This window comes from Musa acuminata, chromosome BXJ1-7, assembly GCF_036884655.1.
Source record: "Musa acuminata AAA Group cultivar baxijiao chromosome BXJ1-7, Cavendish_Baxijiao_AAA, whole genome shotgun sequence".
NCBI lineage: Eukaryota > Viridiplantae > Streptophyta > Magnoliopsida > Zingiberales > Musaceae > Musa > Musa acuminata.
Window position 1 is genome coordinate 1,270,940 of NC_088333.1, and position 18,849 is coordinate 1,289,788.

At 35.5% G+C, this 18,849-nt stretch overlaps 2 protein-coding genes across 3 annotated transcripts; both read right to left on the reverse strand.

The window, feature by feature from the left end:
• Positions 1–113: 113 nt before the first annotated feature.
• Positions 114–4,405, reverse strand: LOC135678110 (YTH domain-containing protein ECT2-like). 2 transcript variants are annotated; one of them, XM_065190509.1, is made up of 9 exons: positions 4,239–4,405; positions 3,704–3,780; positions 3,419–3,575; positions 3,120–3,196; positions 2,365–2,952; positions 1,456–2,028; positions 1,158–1,370; positions 938–1,084; positions 114–654 (listed from the first exon to the last, which is right to left on the reverse strand). In XM_065190509.1, the coding sequence occupies exons 1-9, from the start codon at positions 4,270–4,272 to the stop codon at positions 481–483; spliced, it is 2,040 nt and encodes a 679-aa protein (XP_065046581.1). In that variant the 5' UTR covers positions 4,273–4,405; the 3' UTR covers positions 114–480. The 2 variants fall into 2 exon arrangements, with proteins under 2 accessions (XP_065046581.1, XP_065046580.1); XM_065190508.1 differs by having other exon boundaries at positions 3,704–3,777; positions 4,239–4,404.
• Positions 4,406–9,672: 5,267 nt separating this feature from the next.
• Positions 9,673–17,749, reverse strand: LOC135586340 (WRKY transcription factor 28-like). Its single transcript, XM_065194073.1, has 3 exons — positions 17,412–17,749; positions 9,983–10,111; positions 9,673–9,883 (listed from the first exon to the last, which is right to left on the reverse strand). Exons 1-3 carry the CDS (start codon positions 17,747–17,749, stop codon positions 9,673–9,675), a joined length of 678 nt encoding a protein of 225 aa, XP_065050145.1.
• Between the last annotated feature and the right edge of the window lie 1,100 nt (positions 17,750–18,849).

The following is an 18,849-nucleotide window of genomic DNA, read 5'->3' on the forward strand; positions in this document are numbered from 1 at the left end:
GTTCCTACTAAATGCGCAAAATAATGGCAACCCAAACCTAATACAGATGCACTGCTATGGCTTCTTCTTGCACATAAAGAATGAGCATCTGCCACCGACAAACAGCTTTCCAATACAGAAAACAAACGAAAACACATTAAGAAAGTCCCTAATACAAAATTCTGTGCCAAAGATGTTATTCTTGCAGAAAACGAAAAGAAGAACCAAAAATACACTATTAAGGAGGGCACAGGGAACAGGTTGATTGCCTCTAATACCTAGGATCTCAAATCACCAATCTCCCACCTTGACTGAAAACTAGAAAAAGGAAAACAAACTAAAATCAATATTAAACTGGGATAAGAAAACTACAGCTTTGTTACGGCCGAGGCAGATGTTAAGCACACACATCATCGGCCTGATGCCTCAGGGACTAGGTTGCAAATCTCCATTATGCTCAAAGGTGGCTTCATGAACCTAGCAACCAGTTGGCAACACCATTTAACCACACACAACATCAGCTACCGTAGCCACACCATTCGTCTCTGATAGCACATCTTCTGCAAGTGCAAGACCACCCTGTGCTTGTTCTTTCTTCATGACTGTAACCACTTCCACAGGGTTCTGTGACCCAGGCTTTCCGTAAGCCCCATCCTCATCTTTCTCATCCATAACCTGAAATGGAAATCATACAAATGAGCACTGGAGAGGATATCTTAGAAAATATAACGCAAATTAAAATTTTCCAAGCTGTCTAAACGAGCAAGTTTGATGAAGTTCTATCACTGCAACAAACAAAATGAGACCAACAGAAATAGGAAGAGGCAGAACCACACAGTAAATTAACATTTTCAAATGCACGAAGCTGAAAACCATTGATCCCTGGGTTGTGCCATACGTCACAAGTTGAAACATCTAATGGATTTTAGAATTTTAGACATATATAATCTGATCATGCCTTTTTCTGAAATTGCTCTTGCTTCCTTCTCTTCTCTTGCATCACGTTCTGGCGGGTTTCATAGAAACTGAAATCATCCAAAATGGATGTCTTCCTCACATGCTCTTTGAAAAGCTTAAGAAGTTGAAGACCTTGCTCGAGCTTCACCTGAAAAAAAAAAGTGGGTCAGAATGGTTCAAATTGAAAAGCCAAACGGTTAACACTAGTAAAAATTCCTCACCTCCTGAGTGTCTCGACTGTTTGTGACTGGTTTATTGTCATTGTTCTCCACTTTGATGTGCTTTAAAATGCTATTGGGAACATCCTTTACAATATGCCACTTGACAGGAAAACATCCAATCCACTTGTCCTGCTGCCAGAAATCCAGTGTTTTGTTAAAATCAACTGGACCTACCATTTCTGCCACACCAACAAACTGTCCACTTGTATTGACCTGTAAATCAACAGTGAAACACTCATCATCCTGATGAGATAACAAAAAGGGGAAGAGATTGCTAAAAGTTGTAACTAATGCTTACAGAGAAAAACAAAAAAATAGGGCATCCACTTGTCTTCTCCTTGGACTCCAGATAAGCAGCATTAAGCTTCTTGTTTCCGTGGAGAGTACTAGCCCAAACATTGTACTTGATACTCTTGTGAATATCATCCTCACTATATGACTTAATGATGAAAAACTTAGCATCTGAATATGTTTCAGGGAAGTCTGTCTTGTTGTACTGATCTCCTTCAGGAATAACAGTAGAATCCTGAACATTTACATTTTCAGGTAGGCTTTGTCCCCTTACTGCAAGAGTAATAGTAGGTCCAAACCCCCTCTGGTTTCTGAAACGACCAGCTCTTGGTCCTTTATTAAGCTCACTCAGACCATCCAAGTTTTCATTACCATATCCATAGAATCCATTGCCTCGGGCCCTTGGCTTATATTTGCTATCCACAGACATCCCCCATCTTCCATTCATTCTGGAGTCGTACATGTTTGAACAAAAACCATGACCATTGCCAAATCCATTAGCATTCTGGCCATACATTCGATTGTTAGGATACATCTTGTTTGCAGTTCCAGGACCTGCTGGCCTCGGGGAATGCATTCCCTGTCACAAATAAAAATAAAATCCTTCATAACACTGACACAATGTCTTGAAAGAAAGCCAAAATAAACTAAGTCAATCAATTCAGCTCCAAGTATTTGCCCGAAAAGTATTCCAACAATTGATTTGACTAAAAAAAAATTGCAAAGTAAATAAATATACACATTAACAAAACATTTAAAGATCAGAAGCAGCTCTTGGCTTGCTGCGGAGTGAAATTTCTATATCAGATAAGATATGCATAAAAGTGATTACTATGTCTCCTGATAAGTACTACAATTCTCATCAGCAAAATTTATAAACATTTCAACTAACAGAAAATTGCATCAAGCTACATACCATCAGATGAGGAAGGGGGCGGAAATTCTGATTTCTTGTGGGCATAGTATTGCGATCATGTGAAGTCATAGAAGAGACAGCATTCGCTGTAACTGGTCTCTGTTGCCCATCGGGATACGTAGTACCATCAAACCATGGAACAGATGACCACACTCCGTCAAAACCAAATCTTGGATCCTGGTAGCCCGAAGAAGGAAGCCCACCGGACAAAGCACCTTTACCAAATGAGATGCCTGGATTCAACGATGAATTCTGTTGGCCTGGTCTTGTCTTTTCTGATTCATTGTTGCCATTTGTGCTTCCTTTACCTGTTCCATTTGAATTAGATTTTGTGGTATCCACTGGAATAGGAGGAAGGTCGGCAGCAGTAGATGTAGAAACCTCCCCTTCAGAAATAGGAGTTTGATTTGTTTTGTATGGTGTGCTGGTGGGTATGGGTGGCTGGTAATACGTAGCTGGATACTGGTAATGTTGAGGCCCATATAGTTGACTATTGTGTGCCAAAGTCGGAACTGTGGATCCAGGAGAAGGATATTGACTATAAGGAGCATAACCATATCCATGCTGATACATGTCCCCATAAACTCCCTGCCAGTAAACAGGAAATGCCATCACAACTTGCTATCATAATAATATAAATTCAGAATAAAAATATGAGACTTGGAAAATAACTGATTGCATTAAAATTAGGAAACTAACCTATCATAAGTATGAGAATACAGAATCAAGAACTGGAAAACAGCAAGGAAACTTACAAGTGGAGGCACCTCCACTCCATTGGGGGTGACATACCTAGGGTAGTCCTCCCACTCAGTCATTGAGCCATCATAACCTGAAAAATTCTCGAAAATAGTGAGATGATTCCTTCATAGTAAGAGAAAAAAAATACTAAAGCAACCAAATGGTTTCATCCTAACCAAAGCAAACATTCTGAAACAACAACAACAACACATATTGTCATTGATCAGATAAGTTTACTTAACATCACCAATAATCAAACAACTCAATAAGTTCTTGAAATCACACAAATAAACAGAGTTGAAATCAATTTAACCTCCATAGTAGAAAGATGAAGCATATCCATTCGGTATGTAGCACATGCTAGCATCCATATGCTCATGAACTAGAGGAGTCAGAGACCGTTCGGCTGTTGGGATCGGTGCCATTGGCAATTCACCGCCACTAGCTGAACCATACTGAACTCCAGAAGGCTGCTAGGAATCGAAATGCGTCAATACTTTCAATATTGTAATCTGTAATCTACAGACTGAACAAAAAAGAGAAGAAAAAGGTACACTCGTCATCCACAACTACTAATTGGCAAAGTTAATAAAGCTACCTTCTTTATAACATCTGAAGCATCATTACTCTGGTCCTTTGGATCCAAGGATAACTTCTGCATCAGATCCGTAGCTGCTGTAACAGATTGATTAAGGAATAACAGTTCAATGAAAACTCATATATCACAACCCAAAAGCATACCAACAACAAACACATCAGAAACCTCAGAATGATTTCAAGAACGTCACGGATAGCATCGAATCCAAGTTCATTCCTTTACGAGCTTAAGAACAAAGGCCACGTACAATATCTTCACAGAAGGAAAAATTCGACAAGACCGAACGACGAATCAACAAATTGAAGACAGGAAAACACTACCGCTCAGTGCTGATAAATCAGTTCAAAAACACGTTTTGACGACACTGAAGACCCACGGAAAAACGAACAAAAACCCTAAAAGACCAAATCTGCAGAGCAAAATTCCAGTATTTACACAGAAAAACGAACCAAGAAACCATCGAACAAACTGATCGCATCGAAGCCGAGGCGAAACAAGATGGAAACAGTATGATGTCCAGCCGAGGCAAGGATACAGTCGGCAGGAGTAGCGGGGGCGACAGCCGCCATGGTTGGATCTGGAGGTCGCGAGGGCGAGCACGCGATGACGCGATCGCCCAAACCTATAGAGGGCTTAAGGGGAAGAAACCCTAGGAGAGAGAAACCGGAGGGCGCCGCCACGGAGTGGGGGGAGAGAGAAGGGGGGTTACGCTCAGGACGAAACGTTATAACACGTGAGCCCTGATTTACTCATTTCTTCACACGCGTTTCGTATTCCTGCATTATTGGATGATTTATATGGGGTCCACCAAATATCATCTGAGCCGGTTCCACTGATCAGTCAGGTACGCGAAACGGGTTCTTGTATTCGAGAATCTCAGAATTATTATTATTGGATTCTCTCTTTTTTTCAGGTTTTTGTCATCATCATCATTATTATTATTATTGTTATTATTATTATTATAATAATAATAATAATAATAATTATTATTATTATTACTACTATTATTTTTATTTTATATAAGGATAATTTGGATCAATCCTTGATTTAGTTCCTTCCATGCACCCCAATTTAATTCACCAAGGTACATAATATACTAAAATATCATAAATTACATTTTAATAGTAGAAAGAAGATTGATAGAGGATGTTGATGAAAATAAATTGATTTTTTCTGGTAATATTTGGATTTTAAGTAATTTCATTCAGATTGTGAATACAAAGTGGAATCAGATCATATATATATATATATATATATATAGTAATAACTTTGTGATTCCTAAAGAACATCTACCTCTTGTCTTCTTTTTGGTGTAGAATAATATATTTATGTTGGACTAAAATAATTCCTTCCTGAATTGTCTTATTGTATCTTTCATAACTGGTCAATCAATTAAAATATTTATTTATATATAAATGCATAATAGTATAATACTCAGAAAATTATAAAAAAGTGATATAAGTATTCAATCATTCTCTTCAAATTTTTATGATTTATTATGCATTAGATGCAGGGTTACATTATTAAAAAGATGAAAGATTACAACTAGCATAAAAGTATATCCCATCTCATAACATAGTTCTATAATCTAAATAATTTTATAAAAATACATAAATCAAATATTAGATACTATAATATAAAAATATGAATAACAAATAATGAAATATATACAAATAACATAAAAAATAAATAATATAATCACCAAATGATATAAAGATAGAATATAATTAATGATAATTATAATACATAGATAAGTAAGATATCAAAATTAATAACTTAAATTAATTATTATTTCCGAAGGTAATATGCAAGTCCCCATCCGATTTCGATCATAGAATGCATGAATCAAACATGTCAAGGGATTTAGCCATTCTAATGTTAATTTCAGTGAAATTTTAATTCAGAATCTAACAATAAATGAGTGCCAGCTCAATAATAGGATAAATAAAAAATATTACTAATTAATATTAATATATCAACTCCAGTGTCATTAAACCCTAAATGTGGATAAATATTGTTCACAGAGTGAGCTTAACCTACTGCAATGAACTCCAATTTACAAAGTTGGATTAATCATAATCTTTAGATAAGGGGCCAAAAGTAGCTTTTTGCTTTAGAAGAAACCTTAGGAAACTATTTGTGGGCCTTCAAAATAGAGATTATGACTCCTTAATTAAGAAATAGAGATATGCCCCTTCATTAAGAAATATATATATATATCAATTAGCTTAGCCGGTAAGGGCTTAAGAAAATATTAATTTTCACAAGTATCGTGATCCAATCTCTATCTTCGCTATTTATTCTTTGTAAACAAGAAAAAGAAGCAAAGAAATCCTCTTACCATGTTAAATACATAATCCTTATAAAATTATTTAATAAAAAAATTAAAAATAAAATATAGCTATGTGTTATGTAAAATAAAAATAAATTGTTATAGTATAATAAAACATGATGGTAAGATGAGGTAAACATGTCGGAAGGATGACGGAGTAATGAATATAATTGGATTTTTTTTTTTTTAATCCTTATAATGAAAATATTTAAAGATTTTTGTGAAAATTCAAATATTTTTTTTATAATAAATAAAGAATCGAAGGTATTTCATTTTTTTCTTAGATTTTAAATGATCTAATTAGTGAACCCAATCGGTAAAAATGCGATATTTTTGGTCCGATGATCGGTTTGATCTGGGTTTATAACTATGATCCAAAAGTCTGCCTTCTCAGCTTTCCTTAGACACTCAATCAGTGAAAGCCATTCTGCCAATTTGGGCTCAATTGCAGTGCATACACCTATCATAGTTAAAAGGAAACCTTTCTTTTGTTGCAATGTTACTTCAGTGTACAATGAAGTGTCAATGTATGGCTGATGAATTCCACAATGGCCTCATCTGCAACTGGAGAACAAATTGTTTTAGATTAATCTATTTAAGTCACCAATTCTAGTTGCTCTTTCACATATGAAATCTATCAAATACATATGCTGACAGCTTTCAAATAGGCTATTGATCTTAGTGTTGAATCTTAGATGGTAATAAGCGGTAATATGTATCATTGATATGTTTAATGTTACATGTACACTCTCTTTCTGCCTTTAGTTGTTTTGTTTCATTTTTCTTTAGATGAATCTATCAAAGCAAGGAAAAAGTAAAATGAAAATTTTTGGATGAAGATAAAGGAAGCATGTTTTGCAAAGATAAGTAACAAAAATGTCGCAGAAAGATGCTCGACAAATACATCTATCCAGTTAGTTTGGTGGTGTATATCCAGATCTCTTTCCCTTGGATGGAAGGTTTTAAATCATCACCATGACATTTCGTGTGTCGAAAACAAAAAAAATACTGACAAAGATTTTACCCACAGAGACTGTTAAATAAGTTTGGTTGCTTCAGTTATAACCTGACTTACAGTGTTGAATAACTCTCCCAATTTTCCTCTATTATGTTGTTTATAATTTGCATGGACTGAAAAGTAAGCTTTACTGCTTGCCATATATTTCATATCTCAAGTCCTCTCCCTGTGCCAGAGCAGTTCAGTTCTTATCAACTATTCTTGTTGTTCTTCTTTCTTCTTTTGATCTTTTTGGAAAAGAAGAGGTGGGCAGAGCATTTCTATCTCAATTGCCACAGCTTATGCTTTCTTCCTCCATCACAATTATATTTTTATCTGCTTTTACAAACTAAATTAACCTCATACACAGCATAATTGAACCAAAATTTCTCAAAATAAAGATATACTGTTCATGTCATATCAAAACCTATTGCTTTGAGAGGATCTTAACAACAAATCTAAGCACATGCAAGCATACATCCATTATATCTTTCATTCCTCGATGAGTTCTAATGTTTAAATGATATTTATGTTAGATTATATGATTCTATTTAATTAGATAAGATATACTATGGATATGAATGGATTCTGATTATGATTATTGACTAATAGAAAGGAAGTTCAATAAAGGTATGATTTATTAGGAGATATCCTTGATGGGAGGAACTTTCCTAATTACTTATTCTAGATCTTCTACTCTCACCTATAAATAAACAATGACCTTCTATGGACACAGCACGAGAACATAACAGTATAAGAGTGCGTGATACAGTGGAGAGATTATAGTTCTTCTCCAATCTCCCTTTAATCACGTGAATCAGTCAATGAGAGATTACAGATCTTCTCTCATGTTCTTGCATTCCTAAATCCATCGATTATAGTGGTCTTGTGAAAAGATAAGAAGAGAGGAGAAGATGAGTCTAGTTCTTCTTGTAGATTGACATCTCAGATCCGACGATAATGTGCCTATAGATCAGATAAAATTTATTTTTCTGAACAGCAACGAAAGATACGCATCATAATATTGTTTAGAACTATTGTTGTTTGATTTCAGATTCTGGCATGAAAATTTATTTGCATAACAAATAGCATGATTATAGATTTTATGCTAATAGTTTAAGCTTGACTTAGACTAAAATAGGTATCTTAGACCAGATTCTTGTCCACACCTTTTGAAAGCTAGTTTCAAGTATCAAACAAACCATGAAAGCTACACAAATTTGTCTCTCACCCTCAAGAGACAAAAAATGACAGGAATACTTTCTCTGAAGTGTGTTCGGTATGTGGTCTGCTTACGGGTCTATTCACAAGGGTCAGGAAAAATTTTCTCCTTGAGAACAGACACAAAGTCTAGTCTTCCAAGTTGGGCACGAACATATCAAACAGATGGTTTGTTTTTGAGTTCAGTTCTTCTAAAAGGCAATTATGTTCACGTTAATGAACATGACTATGCAACTTTCAAGCAAACAGGTCTTGAACTATTTCAGAATGATCAGTTTTAGTAGGATTTGCCGAAAACAAGAGTCTAAAGCCATCCGTTTGCATATCTTAACGAGCTGGTCTATTATGCTTCACTATCTCCATTCTTTAATTGTGGTTTTTGATCAAATAATTGTGTAGAAACTACCAATGAATATTCTAGCTGAGCTCCATCCAACATGTATAGTGTTCAAGTCCAATTACGCGTCTGCAAGCATCATTTTCTTTGAACGTAACTTCGACGACTAGTGATCAGTACTAATTTGATGTAAAACGAGTTGCTGAGGAGTAAATGGAAGGGATTAGCTGTGAGAATTTAGGCTGTAAGAGGGAAAAACTTGATAGATTGGCAAACCAGTACAATCTTGACATTTCTGGTCATTTTCAGTGATCTATCAGCTGGAAAGCCAGCCCAACCTTAAGAAAATGTCTTGTTGATGCAGTCGACTAGAACCCCATGTAGATCAGATAAATACAAGGACAAGAAATTTGTGTGTCAAATCAGCTTGAGCAAATTGTCAGAATAGGCAGATTTCGATCATAAATCTAGATCATCTTCGGTGTAGCAGATAGTTATTGATTGAAGAAGTTCAACCACACTTCAAATTGGTATTTGATTTAAATAACTTTGAAGTTTCTGAATTCAAGGTTTAATGACCATATGATACTTTAAGTGTTCCTTCTCTCTATCTGCTGAAAGCAAAAGATTTTCTCATGATCATTGTCGAAACCAATTAAAAGAGTTTGATACTCTTCTGCATGTTCCGAATTCACCTCTTTCCATAAACAAGCTACTGAATTTGCTTATTGACTCCAAAATCAAATCCTAGACAGGTGCTGTATACCACTGAATCTCTTCTTAAGAGTCTAATAAGTTTGCCAGAATTAGACATGAGTATACACTTTAGAATATATATGCTTTCAGATGCCACTGACATTTAACTTAAAAGTGGAGCAAAAGAATCATGGAAGGATTGAAGTGAACTTTATTGATTGTATAAGATTGTTTGATACATACATTCTAAACCCATCAACAGCATTGTATCAGACATCAGAGGAAACCTATAGATTGACATTGGCAGATGGGCTTGCTATACATTGAGGATTGAGATCTATACAAATACATGTGAATTCCATTCCATGCGAAGTCTTAAGCAGAGACTAAACCTGCTGAGTGTCATTAAGTTGCCCTAAAACTTGGTTGCCAAGCTCATACTGGTTTACATCTACACTGTGAACCTGCTCAGCATCCGAAGGAGACCGGTGATCATGCATTCCGTCGTAGATAACTCTCAAGATGGTTGGGTTAGCAGGAGACCATTCCAGCCTCTTCCTTGCGTTGCACTCTTTCCGCCGGCATCTGTAGTAGCTTCTGCACTTAAGATGAAACAGTAGAAGGAAACAAGATGAGCTTTCAGCAATTCAATTCTCTTTTACCTGCAATTAAGATCAAATAAATAGATATCCTCACCTGATCTTCCTAATGTTTTTGATGTATTTTTGGCCATACTTGTTCCACTCATAACCATCTTCAGGAATTGAAGGTTGCTTGTTAACTGTTGGTATTGGCTGCTCTTTTTTATCAGTATCTGTTCCTCCTCTGCATACACAAGTAGCAACTTCTCATTACATGCATGCATATGATATTGGATAAATTATGCTAAGCAAGGCCAAAGCACATGGAGAAATGAAATGAACTCATCTTCTCCAAATTGTCAAAGGCCTGCAGAATATGTGAGATGATAAGCAAGCTAAATACATATTTCCCCCAAACTCATGAACGATATCACAAATATGCAAGGCATTGTCATATTTAAGTGCCACTGAAGGAGCCTTCAACAATTAGAAGAACATGCGCTGCTGCTCAGCGAAAAGAGGCAAACAAGGAGGACAACAAAATGTGTGTGTGTGTGTGTGTTGTTGTGAGAATAGAGAGATAGAGAGAACTTACAGTGAAGATGAGGATGGATTAACCTTAGACATGACACTAGAAAACTTGGGAATGGAGGGTGTGGAGGGGAAGAAACAGGAGGTGTACTTTGCCCAGAATGTTAATTAAAGCTTCTTTGAGGCTTCTGAGATGGAATGATGGTTGAACAGTCAATAATGTTGTCATTGAGACAGAGTTGCGTGCATCATAGAATTACTGGAAGTTCCATTGACAACTCTGTGCTCTTCTCCTCCTTTCATCCAAAGACATGAACAATCGCCATCCTATTGTTTGGTCTCTTCAATCTCAATCACCAACTACACCTGTCTTGCAGAAAATAATTCATAGCACAAATTGCAAGTTTCTTTCAGCTATTTCTTTCAGACAATTTCTCATCTCAATGAAATGCTTGAATGGCTTTTATTGTGGAACACTTACAAGCTAATTAAGGTTATGTTATGCTGCATTCAATAATGTTAGTATAGAATAAATCTCACAATACTAACTTGATTTAAATGTTTTGGTCCAACTTGAAGTGTTCTTTGGGTGGTCTGTGCACTGTGTTCCATCAACTTCAAGTTATTTGAAGCTCCACTTTCTTTCTCTTTGAACCTTTCTTGTACTTCAAATTTCTGTCCTCTTCAAGGCATTAATTGTCCATGAAAAATATTTCTGGAAAACATATTTTAATCACATTATGTGAAATGTATACATATGTTTAGAATTTACATGAGTATTAATTTTTTTTATCACATTATAGTCTAAAAGAAATAAAAACATATTTTTCTTCCCTAACCTAAATCATTCATATAATTTAGCTTTGTTAAGATGACTTAATCTAATTATTTTGACTCACAGAAAGTAGTAATGAAGTTTCCTGTGGTCAAAGAAAGATCAGACTGTGTTCAGAAACAATTGATGTTGTTAGCTGTGAATGTGATTGGAGTTGGGACTTTGATAGGTTTTGACTACATGCCAATTGATAAGCATGCAATGCAATATGAGTGGCCAAGTTCTTCTGTCTTCAGTCAGCAACATGCTTTCCCATTTGCCTATGTCATCTCATTCAACCCATTTTACAAGCAAACATGGAGTTCCCCAAAGAAAGAGGGAGAGGTGATGTGACCAAAGATTGACTTCTCTGGTTGTGCTCATTGTGCTACTATTGTTTGGATCAAAGGTTCTAATCATCATAACAACATATTATGCATGCAATTATATGTGAATTGATCATTATTCAAGCAGTAATTATCAGACAATGTCTCTCTTGTGCAAAGTCTAAAAGAGATATAGCAAGTAAAGGATGCCAGTTCAGACCCATAGCAAGTATAAGAAACATCATTATGTTGGCAATGAGTGAAGCCAACAAATATAGAAATAGCTGTTTGAGATATACTTGTAATATGTCTAATTCTTGCAGAAGAATGCTTCAATGCTTCCAACTTATACATGAAGGTGAGAAAGATATAGATACTGTGATGTTTGGACATGAGCTTAGTAGGAATTATAGTTAGTGGTCTCAACAATTCAAAGAAAGTTGAAGAGTTTTTTCTTATTCTACTGAAAACTGTGTAAAAAGAATACAATTCTTCTGTAGGAGCCCTGAAAATGGTGAAACCCTGATGCATCTCTCACTGTGATTCTATCTCACACTAAGAATATATAAAGATGCTCAAGAATGTCTGCGAACATACATCACAGAATAAAGAGGAGCAAAAACCCTCGAAAAACAGCCTTTTATTGACAGTTCTTCTCGCTGTGTTCGCGAGTTCTAAGTGAGCGAAATAGATTGAAACACTTGCAATTGAAAGAATCTTCACTAATTTTTCTTGTGTCAACAAGCAAGCAATTGATTAAGTTGTACACATACTTCTAACAATCAGATGAGAAGAGGTAGATCATCATATGACATGGATAATTACTACATCCAGAACTCAAAAGGGTCCACAGTGACAAAATAGCAATTAACAGAACAATCATAATCTTAATGCAAGAAAAAAACACAAATACCAACCACTTCCATCTAAATCCTTTTAACACATGAAATGCATCTGATTTAATTTGCAACATTTACTTCCAACTATATCCAATAAATGAACTGCAACTAACACATGCAACTCCAGAGCTGGATGACGATGAGCCGAACTACATCTGCATAACTTCGACTTCGATGTATTTCTTCTAAATGTGAAGGGAATTCTGAAGGAGAAGGAAAGCTGGATGCTTGATGGCTCGATCAATTCTCATTGCAAATTCTCGATGGCAGAACCATAACCTCGAGCTGAGGTTCATAGCAGCTGGATAATTAATAATCACTATTTGTTCTCTGTCACAAGTAAATGATTGTCATTGAATGACACAAATGCATGTTGTGTTGCCATCAGCATAACCCTCTGATTCTTCAGATTCACTGTAACCAAGACAAGACTTTATTAAATCATGGAGAGAATTCATCAGACAACTTCACATTTCATATAAATATTTGTTTATAACATTAGTGCATAGCACAAATGCACAAATGTAACAGATCAAGTCTTCAAATTACTACCTTACGCAAAAGAAAACCAAAGTATCTATATTGGAATTGTATATGTAATGGGATTTGAAATACTAGAAGACAATCCAGACAGAAAATTAGGTCTCAGACTTTGAATATATTTAAATATCTCTGTTTGTGGAACAATCCAAGTTTTAATAGAAACTAACCTAGTGAACCATGGTAGTTCTATACTTCTAATTCAAAAGCTTATCTTTGTCAGCTCAAAATAAGTTGAAGTTTAAACTAATGCATGATGGATTTTAGTTAGTCAAGACATGTTTGTTCATCAAGCCAATTGCATTTTCAACTTTGGTAGGGCACAGCTCTCACGGTTTCCATCAGCGTTTCCAATTTCAGGTACCATATCAATGCCCGTTCATAACCGGAGTGGTACGGTTCGAGCACATTCCAGCATATCGTGTCGAACTACATTAATACTGCAGCCTGAACTAATGCATGATGAATTTTGATTTTTCACTCAAATCATGTCCTCTTCCATCAAATCAAAAACCCAGAATACTAAAACTTGTTGGAGATAAGGTTTAGATAAGAAGAATGGGGAAGAAGGATATGGGGATGTTGTCTTTTTAGTTGTCTCATAAACCCTATTGATGATAGGTTAAGGTAAAAGCTTATTTATTTCTCTACTTGGTTCATGGCACATGAGGCTCTTTTAACTGGGACATAAACATCGTCTACAATACGAATTAAACAATATTTTAATATATATGGAGCAGGTAATTTGTTTTTCATGAACTAGTGCTTGTTCACTATGTATTTGACAATATATTCATCTTATGGACATCTATTCCATAAGTAAATGAAGAAACTTATACTGTTGATCAATCCGAATCTCTGAGGATGGCACACAAACTATATGTGAATGACCAACTATCAAAATTTTATGCTTTGTAGGACTTCCTTTGCTTGCTTAATTTTTGTTCAACAGTTTTCTATATTTAGTTTGACATACTTTTTGGAGATTATTTGAACAAATTTAACATAGCATTTATTATTTGAACAAATTCAACATAGGAATTAAAAGTTCATGGTCAGTAACTGTGACACACAATTTGATACAAGAATAACCTCTTTTTCCATAGAAGCATTCTGTTAATGAAAATAAGGTTCTAAGACTTCATAAACATATTTCTAGATTTTCATATGGATCTTGTTTTTGTTGGTTAGTAGAGAACTATACCTGATTTCTGTTCCATTGGTACCGAGTGTCTTTAACATGTTCCAACATTTGGCATTTCTTTCATTTCCGAACTGGCAAGTATATGGGCACATTTCTAAACATGAAGATGAAGTAAATTTTTCACATGACAAAATCAAAGAATCATTATAAGGCATGTCCTAATCACTGAGACAACTATATACCCTTGGAAACCTTGACAATGGTCCACAACTGATTTTCTTGGTACTTTGTGCCCTGAATTGGTGGAGGTACATGATCCAGATATTTCAAACTAGAGATCCAATAGACACTAAATAATTGGGACCTTATTGCTTGTTGTTGTTGTCGTAGATACAGTGTCCATAATAATGTTGTTCAATTTGTAGCTATAAATCCAAGATTCCCACTTCCGCATTTGTTCAAACATAACCGCAAAACAAAAAACTACTAAACAATTTGAAACTATCATAAGGTTCAAAACTTTTTATCTGCCACAATTTTTTATCTTAAATTAAATACAAAACTAATAAGTCGAAAGTCCAGAATATTTTACGTAAACTAGTAAATGGCCCAAGTGGTTCAACGCAAACCACAACCCAAAAAGGCGAACCAATTAACTGCACCCACTACCCACCATCAAGTTAAGATGTTATCAGACTCCAAAAGCAATCTATGCTCCAGATAAATTTGAACCAAATTAATGGAGCCTTAAAGTAAGATGATTGTGGAGTCAAATTCATCATGTTTTCCACACTACAGAAAGTGATTTGTGAAGAAGAAATCCATATTTACTCATGCTGCATAGTTCTAAGTTAATGAATGTCTAAATAATTGAGTTGGTAACTTGGTGATCAAAACTAATAAAAGACAGCAGAATTACCTGGAACCAGTTTTTTATCAGTTAAACCCCAACAAGGGTCCATGTGGTTGAACTAAAACCTGGGCATGTTAAACTCAATAAGAGGGCTAAAGAGGGGGAGGTTATTGTCGGCTATGGAACCACAAGGGCATGCCAAATTCAGTTGTGCCAGATGAGTGATGTCAGTCAATTTTATATATAGCATTTAGTTCTACTGAAAAAATAGATATCAGATTAAACTCAGTCCTTGATAATTGTATAAACATCAATAGAATAACAGTTAAGTTAATAGTGGCTCAGCTAATTTGACTTCTACTCTCAGCCACCTTTCACAATCCTTAAAAACCCCAAAGTGTAATTGTAGAAACTAACAGCAGTGACCATTTTTCAATACTGAATACATTAGTCAAGAATGAATAGTTGATTGATGCAACATATCCATCTGAAAATTTTCTTGTTCCTGTTCAAAATGATAAATGATTTTGTGTCGAACTAAATATCCCTAATCTGCTACCTTCCATTTTACTGAGATGACTTGTATCTGCAAATAGTTACTTCTAGTTTTTCATTTCCACATAAAAATGTTTGCTTGGAATCTTTGTAAATAAGGAGCAACTATGATATTTTCAATACACTGAAGATGCTAGCTAGCTAGCCCAGCTGGTAAAGACCTTACAGATAACCACAAGGTCTTGATATCAAATCCATCTTATTCACCTACCCTTGCCCCAAAAAAGAAAAACCAATTCATAATCAAACAGCAAGCTATGATTACAGTGAACACATTGAGCAACAAATGCTTATTATGAAGACAACATGACAACATCAGCTATTGATATCTAGAGTTCATGGACATTCATCTACACAACAAAGTAAACCAACTCAATTTTAACATTATCAAGCCTCAGTCTCGGTACTTCCCAGCAACTTTCCATTCTTTGTGTTGTTTTTCTCTTCTGAACCACCATATTTGTTCCCTTTCATGAACCCTCAAGAACTTGAGAGAAGATTAACTGATTAACCCAAACTATCCGTTTCAAAGCCCTACAAAACCTTGGATATGAATCTTTTGCATACATCTTTTAAATATTTCTTAAAAATAAAAGAAATTCAAACCATAAATACAATTGTTATTGCTCCAAAAAATGTTTGAACTTTCAGATGAGACCAAACTGAAAAAATAAAATTTTAGGAAATAAAATATAAAAAAATGGTTTCACTTAGATGAAGATGCTGAAATGGATTCTGTGGTGAAAACCACAGAAAAATTCATATTTGAAATTGAATAAGAAATACGGATAAATGGCCTGTGTGTTTGAGAAAGAATATAGGTCCAAAAGATATTTAATTCAAAATTCTGACTAGTCTTGTCAAAGACCTGTCAACTTTGTTAGTTCTGGTGGTTCCAACAATTTAGGTCTAGATTCTGTAATTTCGATCCAGCTTCACAAGCCTAGACAGTTTCAGCAATTTAGGTCTATTTTTGGATTCAACATCTATGGTTCCGATTTAAAATGGGTTATTATAAAGAAATATAGTAATATAAGCTGACCAAAAAATTGTAGATATTTGACCTTCATGTTTTTTTATCATCTATTAATTAAATGAGTAATTAACAGGCCACGTGAAGTTTTACTCTTTAAGTTCATACAAAATCTAATACGTAATATGTTGCCAAGTTTAAGGAACATAAAAAATAAGAATATTACTCGTGTTCTAATTCCTTATAATCGTACCAAGTTTTAAGCTTTCAAATAATTTCTCAAACAAGATATGATAAACGTTTGCTTGTGTTCACGTGGACACAAGTATGCCACATTCCAAACAAATATTGGATGTATACAGTCTCATATTGTTTCCAACTTCTGGTCATTTTTACATTCCCTTGTTCAGTCTAAAATTAACAAATTTTATATATAACATTTTCTGTAATAACACAATTATCCTTTGAAATTTTGAACAACTTTGCTTCCCTAACTATCATTAAGTGTTACGATTTCATATGTTTGAAATTTTTTCCATTTAATTTTTGGTCGAAACTGTCGAAACAATCCAAGGGTCAAAGTGAGAATGAGACAAAAAAAAAGAAGCAAATCTTAACTATATTTGCCACTAAGAAAGGTAACAATATCTCGTAAACTTTGTATCAGGGCATACATGCAAAAGAGAGAAGAGCGATAACATCACCGAACAACATTGAGAAATTTGAGGAACAACAACTGAAACAAAAATTTTAATGGGAACCCAACTATTTGCAACGTGAAGCCCATGACCAATATGTCAAGTCTCCTAAATGGAATTTAATCCAAAATCTGCCGTAACTTATGAAGATGAAGACAGTAAGAAACATTTCAGGAAGCAGCGCACTAAAGCATGACAAGAAAACACTTACATTGTCTCAAATTCCCTGATCTCAAGAAGTTCCTTCCCCAACAAGTCCATCCATTTAACGTTTCTCTTTTCGACCTGTTCTGAATCTGATGCTCTTGGCTTCTTTAGGCTGCTCTTCAGAGAGATCTCAACTTTCCCATCCTCCTCAGTGTTCTGCTCAACCACAACCTTTTCTTCAGAAGGCTTCTCCTCCAACACGACAGAAACTGGAGCTTCGGTCGGGGCAACGTTTTTGGCATCTGCCCATTGCGACTTCGGAGGGCAAGGCGGGTAACAGCGGACCGACGACCTCGAGCAGCAGACGAGCGTATAGTGGCAATCGCAGGATAAAACCCTCATGTCAGATCACAACCATCGAAAGCCCATTTGACGAACCAAAAGGGGAACTTCCCGACAAAAATTGCTCTCAAAACTCAAAAACTTTCGATCAAAACCAGCAGCAACTTCCTCGATGGTAACCTCACAATAAACTCGGCATCGGACTGGAAAAAGATCATAAAGGGTTGGAATCCGAAGCAAGGAGCAACCTTACCCCTAGGGAATGAAACTCCAGAATCCAGAACACCAAATCCGGAATGAAGATAGGATTCTGCTGCACTTTTGGGATCGCTCTAAGCCACACGGAAAGGAGAACTCCAGGAAAAGCAGAAGAATGACATCTGGGTGGAGATACTGCCAAAGAAAAGAGAAAAGGCGAAGAAAAGGAGTCCCCCAGCAACCAAGATCGCAACTTTTCTTGCCTTGCGGTCGATCCACACTTGTGAGCCCCCAGAATTCACCAGATAATGGAAAGTTTTCAGAGACCGGGTGGAGAAATCAAGAACAACGGAGGTCGTGAAACGTAAAATCGACTGGGCTAAGGAGCAGGAGGATAAACCAGAATCGGACGGGCTTCCTCCACAGCCACTCGGTGTAGGGAACGCAACAGGCCGACGCCTCCTTTTTGCGCATTGACCGCTGCCTTGTGGTTATACTGCCCAACTGTGATTTGATAGCCACCTTTTGCATGCTGTGTTCTTGTCGGCTGTCGTGCGGTGAAGCCATCGATTAGCCCATTTATCGGATAAGTAAATTTTATCCCTCTTTTATTTCCAGTCTCTCTCGTGATCATTTTTCTCAGTAATAAGAACTGATTCAATAAATTAAATCAAAACAAATCAATGATAAAATTAAATTTAAAATTCAGTTAAAAAATATATTTAAAAAATAATTAGACCAGATTTTTTTAAAAAAAATGATATTTAATTATATGTATGCAAAAAAACATTATGCAATGCAATTTTAAAATATAAATATATACGAGAAGTCATTCATTGTTAAAGATAAGACAGTTCGTGATCTACTGAGGTGAGGGTATCAAAATATTTGAGACATTCTGCATGTACCTAATGCATCTAAATCTTTGGACTGATGATTCATGTCCCAAGAACCAACTTCTA